The 13,318-nt window shown below is 45.7% G+C and overlaps 1 protein-coding gene across 2 annotated transcripts in view; it reads right to left on the reverse strand.

Moving 5' to 3' along the window:
- Positions 1 to 2,196: 2,196 nt before the first annotated feature.
- Positions 2,197 to 13,318, reverse strand: part of PLXNA4 (plexin A4) — a 455,447-nt gene continuing 444,325 nt past the window's right edge. For both annotated transcript variants that reach the window (XM_056341131.1, XM_056341132.1), the window contains exons 31-32: positions 4,957 to 5,107; positions 2,197 to 4,126 (exon numbers count right to left, since the gene is read on the reverse strand). In XM_056341131.1, the coding sequence (XP_056197106.1) occupies positions 4,031 to 4,126; positions 4,957 to 5,107 (247 nt within the window). In that variant the 3' untranslated portion in view covers positions 2,197 to 4,030. The remainder of the gene's footprint in view (positions 4,127 to 4,956; positions 5,108 to 13,318) is intronic.

The following is a 13,318-nucleotide window of genomic DNA, read 5'->3' on the forward strand; positions in this document are numbered from 1 at the left end:
AATGTAGAGTGGGAGGAGAAGGACTAGGGCATGTTGGGAGAGGAAGGTGCCCTTGGGTGACATTTCTCTTTTCAGTTTTTCTCCTATGCTGTCTGTTAAAACACTAACAATCTCTAACACCTTCTACCAGGTAACTTGCAACTTCTCCCACAACAGTGTTTACTGGAAGGCTCAGTCTGCAAAAGTACATGATGTGATGGGTTATGTCTCAGATCACTGCGTCACTGATAGGTGAGTACACTCACAGGGAGGACACGATGTGTTTGCAGAGGGACTGTTCACCTTTTGTCCTTTAACCCAGGTGAAAAGTCCCAGAGCAAACTCTGCAGTGAAGAAATAACCTTAGCTCTCTCAATAGGACCACAAAGAACCTTCATGAGTTCCCTTTCCCTGTTTCTTGTGGTGCTGAAAGTGTCAGCATTCATTGTCTTGATTGCAGTGTTCAAGAAATACCCATAAAGGTCAGCCTATCATCTGGCATATTCTGCATGTTAGGAATCTGTCCATTGACTTGTAGGGACTTTGGCTCCAGTTGTCTTGGTGTGGCTTGAAAAACAGTGTGAAGTACTACCTGTAGGGTATTTTTGGCCAAGTGTGGATAGAGAGATGAGGGGGAAAGATCAAAGGAAGAGGAAAAGAATGCATCCATGGTGTAGTAGGGCTCATTCTTCTGCTTGTGTCTTTGTTTTTAGTTGTATTTTGCATGCATTTAAAAAATAGTTAGCTCAACAGGTGAGGCAGGGAAGAAAGATGCCAAGACCTCTCATAGACCGGGAAATGCTGGGACAGTGGTTGGAAATGGGGAGGGCACTGAAGGGGACAGGGGAGGAAGCCCACACATTTACATCACAATTCTGGCACATTTTCCAAGCGAAAACCAAAACCAGCTCAAACACCAAATAAAGAAAAACAAAAAGAAAAATAAGGAGGAGATTAAAGAGAAGCAAAACACAGATTTTCTTTCAAATCCTGGGGATGGTAGAAAGAAGAGGGTGGAGAGAAAATGGAAATGCCTAAATGGGAACTTGGGAAGTGTTAAGACACCAATCTTGTGGCTCTTCCCATTTCCCCTAAGTGTTTCATTCTCAGTGTCTCTGAGGTGTTCATGTTTTTCTTGAAAAATATACATATATATATATTACAGATGAAAAACTTCGTACCAGCAAGAAGAAATGAAATAATAACAATGGAAAACCACCATAATAAAACAAAAACACAGCCCTGAAAACATAAAAAAAAAAAAAAAAAAAAAAAGGGTGAGTCTTAAATTTCCCCTGTGGTGTTCCTCTGACTTCAGTAACAGTGCAGGATTACACCAGTTCACTTTGATACTTTTTTTTTTGTTGTTGTAAAACAGCTTCTTCTTCCTTTCATATGCGCATGTCCAGACAGTATAGCCCATCACTCATAACCATTTCCCCGCCCGCCCACCCCCTCCCCGAGCCAGCTATTTGTCCTTAGACTCCTACCATCCAGCTGTGAGTACAAGGCATGACAATAGGGTCCATATTTATATTTTGTGGCACTTTGTTTGTCAAAACCTTTGGTTTCTTCCTTTTTTTTTTTAATTTTCCTTTTTTATGTACTTATAAAAAATATTGTGTTTGTGGTGGTGGTGTAATTTTCTTACTGCTGGCTCTGGTGGGACTTCCACCCCACTTTCACAGCCATAATCAATGGATCTGGAACATGCGCTGACATTACTAAATGGATCAACAAAACCATGGCAGAACCAGCCAAACCCAAATCATCCCCAATGCGCAGGCCTCTTAAAAATGCTGAGATGTCCATAAGGTGCGTGATGAGTCCATCAGCTCAGCAATCAAACAGAAAGCAAGCAAAATTAAAAAGGAAATAATGCACACGCACACACAGATACACACACACACACACACAAAATAATAATAATTAGAATCAAGAGAGAAATGTCTGGGGTTTGAAAACCAAGGCGTGTCCCTAAGTTTGCTGTTTCAATATGGATCTCGTGATATTCTCCCCACAGACACATCCAGTTTTGGACTGCTGTTCTTTAAATGGTTTTAGAAAGACTTGCCTACATTTATCTGCTTGGCTGAATGAAACCCACTTGCTGACTGACTTCTGTTTGCACCACATCCCCCATCAGATGCACTCATCATTCTTCGCTTTGAAGAGGTTCTGGTTTGCTAGCAAGAGGCATGAATAAAACCAAATGCACTCATTCTGCAATCAATTTACACACGCTGTCTTTACCCCTTCCTCCCTCCAGGTGCAAAGTAGATCCAGGCTGTAGCTCTGAGGATGGTGTGAGGTGGATGCGGGATGATTCTCCATGGCATCAAGTCACTTCCCCACCTGCTAGTGAGCTCCGTTCCTTTCTGGTGAGATGAATGCAGACCCAGCTCTTGCCTCCGTACAAGATGCAAAGTTCTCCAGACCCTGAGGGTCTCCCACTACACTGAACCATGGCATTACCCAGGCTGGCAGCAGTATGAACCAAATAGCCAAACACAGAAGAGACGCAGGAGCTCACCCCTCTTTGGTTGACCACAAAACAGGTTGAGATGTTGTTCTGCAGGAGTTGAGCAGAGGAGAGGACAAGGTAGTCACCCACAATTGTTCTGTGGTGATGGTGATCTCTGAAGGGATAGGAAGTGTGAAGAGGCAGCAGATCCTTCCCAGGCAGCAACTGTGCCTTCAGCAAGGCCTGTTGATTCAAGGAATGGGGAAGAGAAAAGGCCAGGAGTTGGCACCAAAAGGCAGATGGGCTTACAGCGGTTCAGAGACCTCCAGAAGACATGCAGTTTGGCTGGGGGTATCTAGGTAGAAGAATATTTTGCAGTTTTTCATTTGGATTTCCTCCAGGATTTCCTTCCAAAATATGTGGTGACATTTCCTTTTAGGAGTGGCTTTGAAGGAAGGTTTTACCATCAGTCCTATGCATCACCTTGCTTCATCACAAGCCCTTCACGTATCCTTCTGATATTCCGCCATGAGAAAACAGTAGCTTTGTTCCAGTTGAGGAAACAAAATTGAAAGAACTTACAACTTTAAAAAAAATAAAAAAATCCCTCTGGTTGGTTTTTGAGGCCAGTCTCCTTGCCTGGAACAAAATGAGATTTGCGGCTCTTGCTTTCCAAGCTGAGGTGGGAACAAGGGAGATGCTGTGCTGTTCATTGCCAGAAGGAACAGAACGACCACCAATGGGATGCCACTGAGCAGAGAGCATTTTTGCCGCAGTGCTACGACCAACAGGACACAATGGGAAAGACGGAGGGGGACACAGGTCTCTTTGAAAAATAAGAATAACCATATGAAACACATGGGCAGGGGAGCGTCGGTCTCCTCCTCCCCCCCAACCCTCCCCCTCCCCCAAGAGAACAGCTACACTGCTGTTTGCCCAGGCAGATAAGAGCCACAATGGTCCCACTCTGGACGGAGCTGTGGCATTTTTCGGGGATCCTTGGGGTTCCTCTCCCAGTGGGTCACTATCAAGTGATAGAATTGCAATGGCTCTGCAGGAGAGGATCTCGATTTCTCCTGCCCTCCAAGATCCCTGCAGGCAGGCTGTCTTCCCCCTGGGGAGACTTTTAGTAATAGTGAGTTCATTTCCATGTCCACTCCAGAGGCTACAGGCCTCGGAGGGCAGTTAAAGCAGCATGACAGAAGTTACCTCCCAATTTCCCATCTGCAGACTGATGATGTGATGATGGAGGAGGGTTTGGAGGGTGAGAGGGTTGTGTGTAATAGTTCTTCTCTAGGGAAAAGGCAGAGGGGAAGCTGTGAAAAGGAGTGCTCCACCCAAACGTCTTCATGTCCCCAGAGTCAAGATTCCTCTGCAGTCTTTTCTTTTAACCCCTGGGGCTTTGTCGTTTTGTCCACAGATTTTGAAAGAGAAAGAAATGAGAGAGAGAGAGAGAGAGAGAGAGAGGAGTGCTGTTCAGGTGACTCTGCTTACAGTCGATCAAAACTTGCACTTGGTAAAGATGATGATCTTGAGTGAGGCACGACTTGGTTTATCCCTCCCAGGGTGTCCCTGGCAGGACAGTTCTCAGCTGTCTATGCTCATGAGGGTTATGACTTGTTCAAGTTTGTAGGCGAGTTTCTGTTTCCCAGCCTGGTCATCTTGATCAAGGGCTCCAAGAATCTGGAAAAGGAGAGAGAAAGAAGTGGTAGGGATTTTTATTTAATTAATTATTTTATTTTATTTTTTTGCCCAGCGGCTTCAGTCCAGCGTCTTATAGCAGCAGATTGGGATTAGCTTTCTCTAAGGTAGGTCCCAGGCTTAGCTTATATCATGCAAAACAATTAGGCAGCCAGCAGGGAACAAGGAAGGCAGTTTGGGGTTGATCTGACTAAATACTGATCTCTAGATTGCCAGCCATCAAATGGGTTCTTAGCTTGGAGATCAGTTATTTAGTAACTTTATTCATCAACTTGCCATGCCACTTGAGATGCCCCAGGAGGTCTCACTCGATGTTCAATGCACAGAACCATGCTGGTCACCTTTATGTCCTGCGTCATGCTTGCTGGACCAGTCTTGGGTGCTTTAGCGTATCTGAATGTATATAATATCTGAACTGATCCAAATGAAACTGAATGAATAATAATATCTGAAGGTATTATGGCACTGGGCACATATGTTTAAACAACTTTTGGCCACATGTGATGGAGAGCTCATGTAGGGCTGCTGTGTAGCAAGATAACATCTGACCATCAACTACCTCAAGCCACCTAAATCTGATTGAACAGTAATGGGAGACAAAAATAATAGGGATCCAGACAGAAGAGTACTGGGGACAACAATAATCCCAAACCTTCCCTTTCCAGACCCCAGGCCTTGCTTTTCATTCCTTAAATCCATCATCCCCCTAGCCAGGACAAAGATAGGTATCTGTGACACATGCTGGGCCTTTGGAATGGGTGTGATGTCCCATGGTCCTGCAGAACTGCTCTTCCCTGCTCCAAGTCTCTTACCTCCTCGCTGTACTTGCCAACGTAGGAGTATATTTCTGAGAGCGCACTCATAGTGTTGAACTCGTTCATATGCATGCGAGACTGCTCAGCCAAGTATGCATTCATGTCCTGGTCACTGATTGCTGGCATTTTGGCGATGTCTGAATAGTACCTGAGAGAGAGAAATACAGGTGTTTCTCGAAGGGATAGAGTTGGGAATCAGGAGATGAAAACCACCAACAATAAGGAGAAAGAATGCACTTAGCACCTTGGGCTTTTCTGATGCATCAATGATATACCTGGTCATACTCTTCTTCTACAGCAAGGGAGATGACTGAGCCAAAATGGAATTACTGAAGCACTGTTTCTGAGTACCAGGTGTGTTGTATTCACTCAACCATATTTTAAGACTGAAGTCCCAAAGAGCATCCTATAAACTTTCTCCATGCCATCAAAGAAGTAGGCAGTACCTATTAATGTTGGATTCCTTTGTCAGACCTTCAAGGGCTTTGAGCTCTGCCTCTAGTCCCAGAGAGCAATCCCACTGATTTCACGGCCCACTGAGAGCTCAGAATTGGTCCCATAGACAGAAAAAAAACCTTGCATGCTGGCTTGCACCGTTCACGCTAGTACATCTGCATCCACTGCTAGCATTATCCACCTCCCCACTGAATCTAGTCTATCCCAGCAACTCCTCTGCTGCTCAGTATCTCCCTTTTGCCCCCAAATTTTAAGCTGGCCTGATGTCATCTCCACTCCCACAACGCTCCCATCCCCACTCTGACTGGGGAAAATCTACTTTCCTTAGGAGTCAATGCCATTCCTCTTGAGCTCAAGAGAACTGGGGCTTTATCCATGGGATATGGATCCCCCAGAACCATTGCACATCAGGTTTCATCAGCAAAGCGATGTCTCTTTAAGGCAGTTGCTATTTTCAATGTCCTTCGTCCCCAGGGTAAGGCAGGTCTTGGAGGACAAGGTTTGCAGAAGGTAATCAGTCACTGTCACTCGCAGCTGTGCTCTGCTGTCAACTGGTTAATTAGACGCCATCATTTACATTTTTAATTTCTGCAATTTGACATTTTGTGCACAAGGAAAAAAAAAAAAAAAAAGAAAGAAAGAAAAAAAGCCCATAGCTGCAGCAATCTACAATTTTATAATTAGGAGGCAGAGGGGACAGGGAGCCAAAAGAGCTGACAGGTGTCCTGTAAACAGCATAGAGACACCTGCTGAGATGGAGGCTGTTTTCCACTGCACAAAAATTGGACAGTGAAGTGCTGTATGACAAGGATCCTTCAGACAGACAAGTGGGAAAATACTCTCTATGACAGAGCGGGACAAGCAGCTGCTGAAGTCTCCTATGAAATACAACACAGTGCAAAAGCACTGGGAGGGAACCCCTTCACACCAGAAGGCTCCAGTTTTGCTTAGTCTGGTTTTGTGCCCTGCACTCCCATCCTGCCTGATTGCAATGGGATGGTCTCAGTTGCTATCCTGGATTTGCAAGGGTGGGGAAGTTTGATGTAATCCGTGGAGATATAGGCACAGGAGGCAGAGGTCCTTCTCCCAGCATAGTCTTCTAGTCTGACTGCTTCCAGAGCTAGACTCTGGCTCATCATAAAGACTCATGCCAACCTCATTAACTTTACTGCAACTTCCAGCATACACAACATCACTCTCTCTGAAGGCCTAGCATCTTTTCCTCTGGGCTCAGGACCAGCCAGAAATCCTAGACTAACTCAGTCCCATGGTCTAAATATTGTCCAATCCCAGTACTTCAGTGATGAGTGATCTGGGCTTGATTTTGCTTTATGCTCTGTCCAACCCTCAATTGCCAAGTGGACCTGAACAGTTGCCTATGAGGTAAAGCAGGCAACTAGAAATGCTGTCAGGAGCTGCCCTGCAGAACTACTGCCAGGAGAAGATGGTGAGCAAGATGAATAAGTATTTCTCAATTTTTGCCACTCAAAAAAACCCTCAAACAGGTCTCAGCATCAGCAGCTGGACAAAAGCAGACCTGTTCTATATAGACTTCTGAGAAGAGAAAGCATCAGGAACTGGGGGCATCCATGACAGTGCTATTGCAGGCTCCTCAGAGCCAAAGCACACTGCAGAGAAACAAGGACTCTTGTGGCCAAAAAGCAAGGTGTGCCTTGGAACTCAGAGAAAACGACATCCATGTGCAACCAGCGCAGTTCATAGACTTGTGGGGAAAAACAGCCTGCAATGCAGCGAAATCCATTGATTTATGGTGCTTAAGCAGAGCCCATGGAGAAGAGCCCAGCTCTTCATGAATATTGCATAGTCACCCTCCTGCTGGGTGAAATGGAAAGTGAAGGGGATTACATCATAGCAAAAATAAATGAGGCTGGTGGAGGAAAGCAGAGGTACCGTGTTGGATTTGCCAGTCTGTCCCTGACAGCCAGTTGAAATGCTGCTATTCCTCTCTGGTTCAGCGAGCCATCGAATGGTGGCAGGATAGTGGGTGTGGGAATAGGGTGAAACACAGACACACGTATCGTCGGGTTCTCCACTTTTGTCCTGTCTCCCTTTCACCTGGTAGCAACACTCTCCGGAGTCTGTGGCTCACAGGGTCTGAAAGCTTTGCAGTCCCTTTCCAGCCCTGAGGAGATATTTTTCCCAGCAGCATAACACACCCATGACTCATCTGAACAATGAAAGCAGTGCTCCCTGGAGCGAAGGACAGGATACAAGAATCTGAGTTTCAGGGCTGGGAGGCCTCTCCAGCCCTGACAGACTCTTAAGCTGTGGTCTCAGTATTCTGGGTTCATGGGCCATTACCCACCACCACACAAAAATGTCCTTGTCTCCCCTGTACTCATTTCCCTGGCCACCACACACCTGAGCAGTAATTTCCCACGAAGACTTCAAACCAAGATATTTTGGAAGTGTGTTTCATGGGAAAAATAAAAGAAAAAGAAAGCAGGAAAAAAAAAAAATGTACGTACCAATAATCAAACCTAGCTGCCAGTACAGGGAGAAGATGTATAATATCCTTCCATCAGAACTCTGCCATGGCCGAATGACTTATTTATACAGAAGTGTTTCTAATGAAGCCATCATTGCACTATCTAAAGAAATGATGAATGTGTGTATTAAAGCAACCTAGCAGGGAGATGACAACATCCCTGCTGAGTCTTCATTTACCTTCTATTTGAACTCAGATCCTCAGAGATACTTAGGGACTCTCTGCCATTTGCATACCCCTAATGTTTTCAAAACCACTGTGAAGCTGTCACCAAAGCCCAGAAGTCCTTACATTTTCAGTGCTGGCATTTGCAAGGCTGCCTGTGTGCTGCTTCCCTTCACCCCTGCGGCTGACAGCTCTCACACCATCGCTGAACTGCACGGCACTGCAGGGGGAGTGAGATGCTCTTTCACCACCTCGCTCCTGTGAGCATCCCTAAGCTGAGGGCCACCAGATCTCACCTGAGACATGGACAGATCATTGACTCACCCTCCTGCAGTCCCAGGGGCTGCATTAGGGAACATAAGACTAAATCATATCCCCTCTGGATGAGACAGAAAGGTGGCAAAGCAGAAAATTCAGTACAGCCTGCCTCCAAAAGTTCAAGACTAAGAGTCCAATGTAGAAGACAGTTACTGTTTGGTCAGTTGGCCACCATTGGCTGGCCTGGTGCTGCATATTTGCTGCTTCTGTACTCCAGTTTTGGTTATCTCCAAAGCTGTTTCCCAGCTCTTTCCAGAAGATCCTTAGATGCATACCAAAAGACCCTGTCTCACATGCTTTAGTTTCCCCTGAGCCACAGGAGGAACCTGACTTCTCACCTCAGGGCTGTTCATTCTCTGATGTAGCAGGAAATTTGTTCATTAGATTTCAGAAGCACTAAAATCCATAAGAAATATGTGTAAATCTGTTACTCAGGTACATCAGCATCTCAGACGGAGGATGTGAGGATTGCTAGACCATAGGATGTGACCTCACAGGTACCATTAGCACTGCAACTCATCCCAGCCTGGCTTGAACAGGAGAGCCCATAAGACCATCCACTGCCACTGTTGTATGGGGAAGGATTTTGGATGCACTAGTATATAGCAGTGCTCCCTCTTATTCTCAAAACATTGTTCCTTTCACACCCTCCTCTTTCCCTGGGTTGCTTTTGTTTTGTTTTGGTTTTGTAAGTGTGCTGGTTTTGGTGGAGTTAGAGTTAATTTTCTTCATAGCAGCTGGTAAGGGGCTCTGTTTTAGATTTGTGCTGGAAACAGGGTTGGTAAGACAGGGATGTTTTAGATATTGCTGAGCAGTGCTGACACAGAGTCCGGGACTTTTCTGCCTTTCCCCCCACCAGCGAGCAGGCTGGGTGCACAAGGAGTTGGGAGGGGACACAGCTGGGACAGCCGACCCTGACTGACCCAAGCAACATCCCGTACCATATGACATCATGCTCAGCGTATAAAGCTGGGGGAAGAAGAAGGAAGGGCGGGACTTTGGAAGTGATGGTGTTTGTCTTCCCAACTCGCCACCACACGTGATGGAGCCCTGCTCTCTTGGGGATGGCTGAGCACCTGCCTGCCCATGGGAAGTGGTGAATGAATTCCTTGCTTTGCTTTGCTTGTATGTGCAGCTTTTGCTTTACCTATTAAACTGTCTTCATTTCAACCCACGAGTTTTCTCACTTTTACCCTCCTGATTCTCTCCCCCATCCCACCGGAAGGAGCGAGCGTATGCATGGGGCTGAGCTGCCGGCTGGGGTTAAACCAAGACACTAAGGAAAGCAATAAAGCAGTGACCTGGGAATACAGCCTGCCCTCTGTTTAGCCCTTTGGTACCACCCAGGAAAAGCTCCTTAGTGGAGCTGTTTTACAAGAATGACTGTGCCTGCTGCCACTCAGTAACTCATTAACTCATCAAACGAGAAGAGAAAAGCCATGTTGCTACTGCTTCCTCTCCAGTCTGAAATTTTCCAGCACGGCCGCGGTTTAGGAAGCTTAGCATGGAGCTAATTGCCTTCCAAAAGATCTTTTTGTCATGGCTGTTGTTGTGCCGTCGCTGGGTTGGGACTGCGCTCATTAATAATCATTTTAGCATATGAAAAGCTTGTAATGAATCCATGTGCTGCAGACGGCAGACGCAATTACAGCAATAACATAATTAGTGTTATGCAATAGCCGGCTGTATCCAGACCACTGAAGAAGGAAGAGATGCATGAAAGGGATATGGGGGACTACTATAGCAGAGAAGGGCTGAAGAAAAGCTTGGGAACAACCCAGTGGCCAGGGTTTTTACGGGATGAAGTGAAGCAATGCAAGGACATGCTGTCTTCTGTTGACAGAGAATGGCAGTTTTCATTTCCTGGAAGGCATCTGAGCTGCAAAGTTTGTGTTTGTGCTGAGGGTTGTGAGGCTCTGGCACAGGCTGCTCAGAGAAGTTGTAGGTGCCCCATCCCTGAAAGTGTTCCAGGCCAGGATGGACGGGGCTTGGAGCAACCTGGTCTAGTGGAAGGTGTTCCTGCCCATGGCAGGGGGGCTGGAACTAGATGGTCTTCAAGGTCCCTTCCAACCCAAACCATTCTATGATTCTGTATGATTCTGTATGATTCTGTGCTTCAGCTACAGACAACTACAAGACGCCTAGGCCAAAGTGATTCTATTTCAGAGAGAGGTTCAAGGCCAGGCTGTTGGACACTGATTGGACTCTGGCAGTAATAGCATGACAGCTTAGCAAAAGGTACCAGCCACAAAGTTAGCTGAAGACCTGTCAGTTCTTCCAGCGATTTGCCTTGAAAAGCTTGGGGAAACAATTCTGTCTCTGTATGCATCCCTAGCCAGGGCAACGATCTTATTTTGCATGTTCATGGCTTTTGCTGCTGCTTTTCGTCTCAGAATAAATACATGGTAGAGAACAGGTGGGCAGCACTGAGTCAATGGCTGAAGAGTGAATTAGTGCACAGGTAGTTTCTGCAGGAGGAGAAACCACCCAGCACCATCTCAGCACAGAGGACATGTGGGTCTGAGGCTGTACCCTCTGCATATAGACACATTTTCATCTAGTCTGCTGAAAACCACACTGCATAAGAACAGCATGGTTCAGGAGGGGTTTTTTTGAGACTAAAAGTGAAGACAGACAAGAAAACCGTCTTCAGATACATGAAAGGCTGCAGCGGAGAGGCAGCGAATGGGCTGCACCCCTGGCCCCTGGGGATGCAATGAGGCGGCATGGGCTTTAATTACGGCCAGGGAGATTTTGGCTGGCCATCAGGGGAAACACTCTGATGGGAAGGACAGGGAACTGCAGGAATGGATTGCCTGAGGAAAGTATAGGCTCTGTCGTTGGAGGCCTTCGAGAAAGAGGTAGACAAGCATCTGTCAGGAAGGTTTTAGACAGAGATGATCCTGCCCTGAGGCAGAAGCTGGTTGGGTTGACTCCTGAGGCTCCTTCCGGCACCAGTTTTTATTATCTCTACTGACAACAGCCCCCTACCTTGACCCTTAGTATGCTATATCTTGAACCTTCTTTCTGGCAGGGAAAGGAGACACAGAAGAGTGCATTTTTTAAAGTAGAGCCAGGATTTGCATCTGTTATCTGATGCTCTCTTTTAAAGTCCTTGTAGTCACCCCAATGTTTCTGTTTAAAATCACAGAAACTTACAATGTTAGGGCACATGCAGTTTAAAATATTTATTGTACTAAATTAGTCTAATTTCCCTTTCTTTCTAAAGCTAGCTGCAATGCAGCCAAGAGGCATCACAAGCACTGCACTGGAAGACAGCATCTATTGACTACAGAGTCCTGAAACCACAGGCTGGCAAGTTATGTAGGTTAGATCCTGAATGAATACAGACTTCTGTTTTTCATACTCCAAACACACTCCCACATCATTTTCTAACAAGCTTAAGACCTTGACATGTAAAGGCTAACACCAGGCAAATCATAGCTGCTTCAGCAAAAAGAAGCAGATGAGTTCATGGACGCAGGACCTGGGTACCAACAGCTAGGTCAAGTAGTGTTTGTACCCAGTTTAAAATAATAAATCCACTGGTCAGGTCACTTTAAACCTCTTTCAGTCCCAAACCTGGCAAGCATATTTTGGATGGTCTTCACTGGAAGATTCTCAAGGTGTTAAGAATACTTGCAATGTCTTCGTTGACTTTCAGCTTTTCTTCAAGGCGCTATTTTTAAAAGGCAATAAGCAGCCAAAAGGAAACCAAGTCCCTGTAGGGATGAGAAAAAAGCACAAGTTCCTCTCCTTGCAGCACTGCAGGTATTTGGGGCACCAGTGTGCAATGGAAAAAACTCTTTGGCTTCTGCTTTTTGTGCTCTGCCCCTTTTCAGTCTCCCACACCCCTGCCTTTGTGCCAGGTTTCAGTAGGGAAACATAGTATTGATTGTGATGCAGGCAATTAAATGGTGTTAATGAAGTTCAAACAAGTGTTATCATAAGCTTGGCAGCATGGAGAGAAATGAAAGGTCAGCCACAGCCCTTTGTCATCTTTTCAGTGTGGTGCTGAATGCTAATGAGACAGTCCCAATTAGAACCGGCTCCCCTTTGTATTGCTTGGGGATTGCATCAAATGCTCCCAAGTTCTCCAGATTTCTAGGCTCAAAGGGGACATTTGAAGTAAACTTGAAAAGATGCAGATCTGAAGCTGCTCTAATGTAAATTCAGCAAAGCCTATGGAGTTTTACTAACAGAAGTCAGATGAGAATCTGGTCTACCGTTCCCATTCTTTTCCTCTTTTTTTTTTTTTTTTTTTTCAATAGACTCATATAATGATAATTGAAAAGCCTCCACTTTGTTTTAGAAAGAAGTCTGACTCTTCGTGGCTTCAACAAAAGCCAGAAAGCCTGTCCCCATTTCCCGGGTTAATTCTCCTCCCTCAGTCAGACCTCATCTTCTGCTGCAGGAAACCCAAGCTGTGGCTGCACCGAGATACTCTTTCGCCATACGTTTTCACAGTGAAAGAGGCTTGGGTGTTTTAATTGGAATGCTGAACCTACTTTTCCCCAGTAGCCAAGATTTCTCAGCAGGGTTGTTTTAGCAGGCAGTGTCCACCTCTGCTTCCAATAGCCTTAAAAAAGGACTGTTGAAATCAAACTCCCAGTTGTTTGCTATGTGGAGGTAGATCATTGGTCAGGCCAGGATCTGTAGCTACTCCCTTCCCAACATACATTAACAATCTAAAACAGGTGGAAAACTAATCACTTAAGGATCAGAGGAATGTACTTTCACCCATGCCTGTTTCTTATGCCAGGGTCATTCCCTGCTTGGATTTTTGTGAGTCCTAAAGGACACTACATTGGGAAACCATAAGCTGCAAAGGGATGGTTTGGAGTAACCCAGCTCAGCTACCATTTCAACAGCCCTGTTAGAAGTCAGGAGCCTGTCTTTACTCCAGAGTGC

This window comes from Falco biarmicus, chromosome 5 (assembly GCF_023638135.1).
Source record: "Falco biarmicus isolate bFalBia1 chromosome 5, bFalBia1.pri, whole genome shotgun sequence".
Taxonomy (NCBI): Eukaryota; Metazoa; Chordata; class Aves; order Falconiformes; family Falconidae; genus Falco; species Falco biarmicus.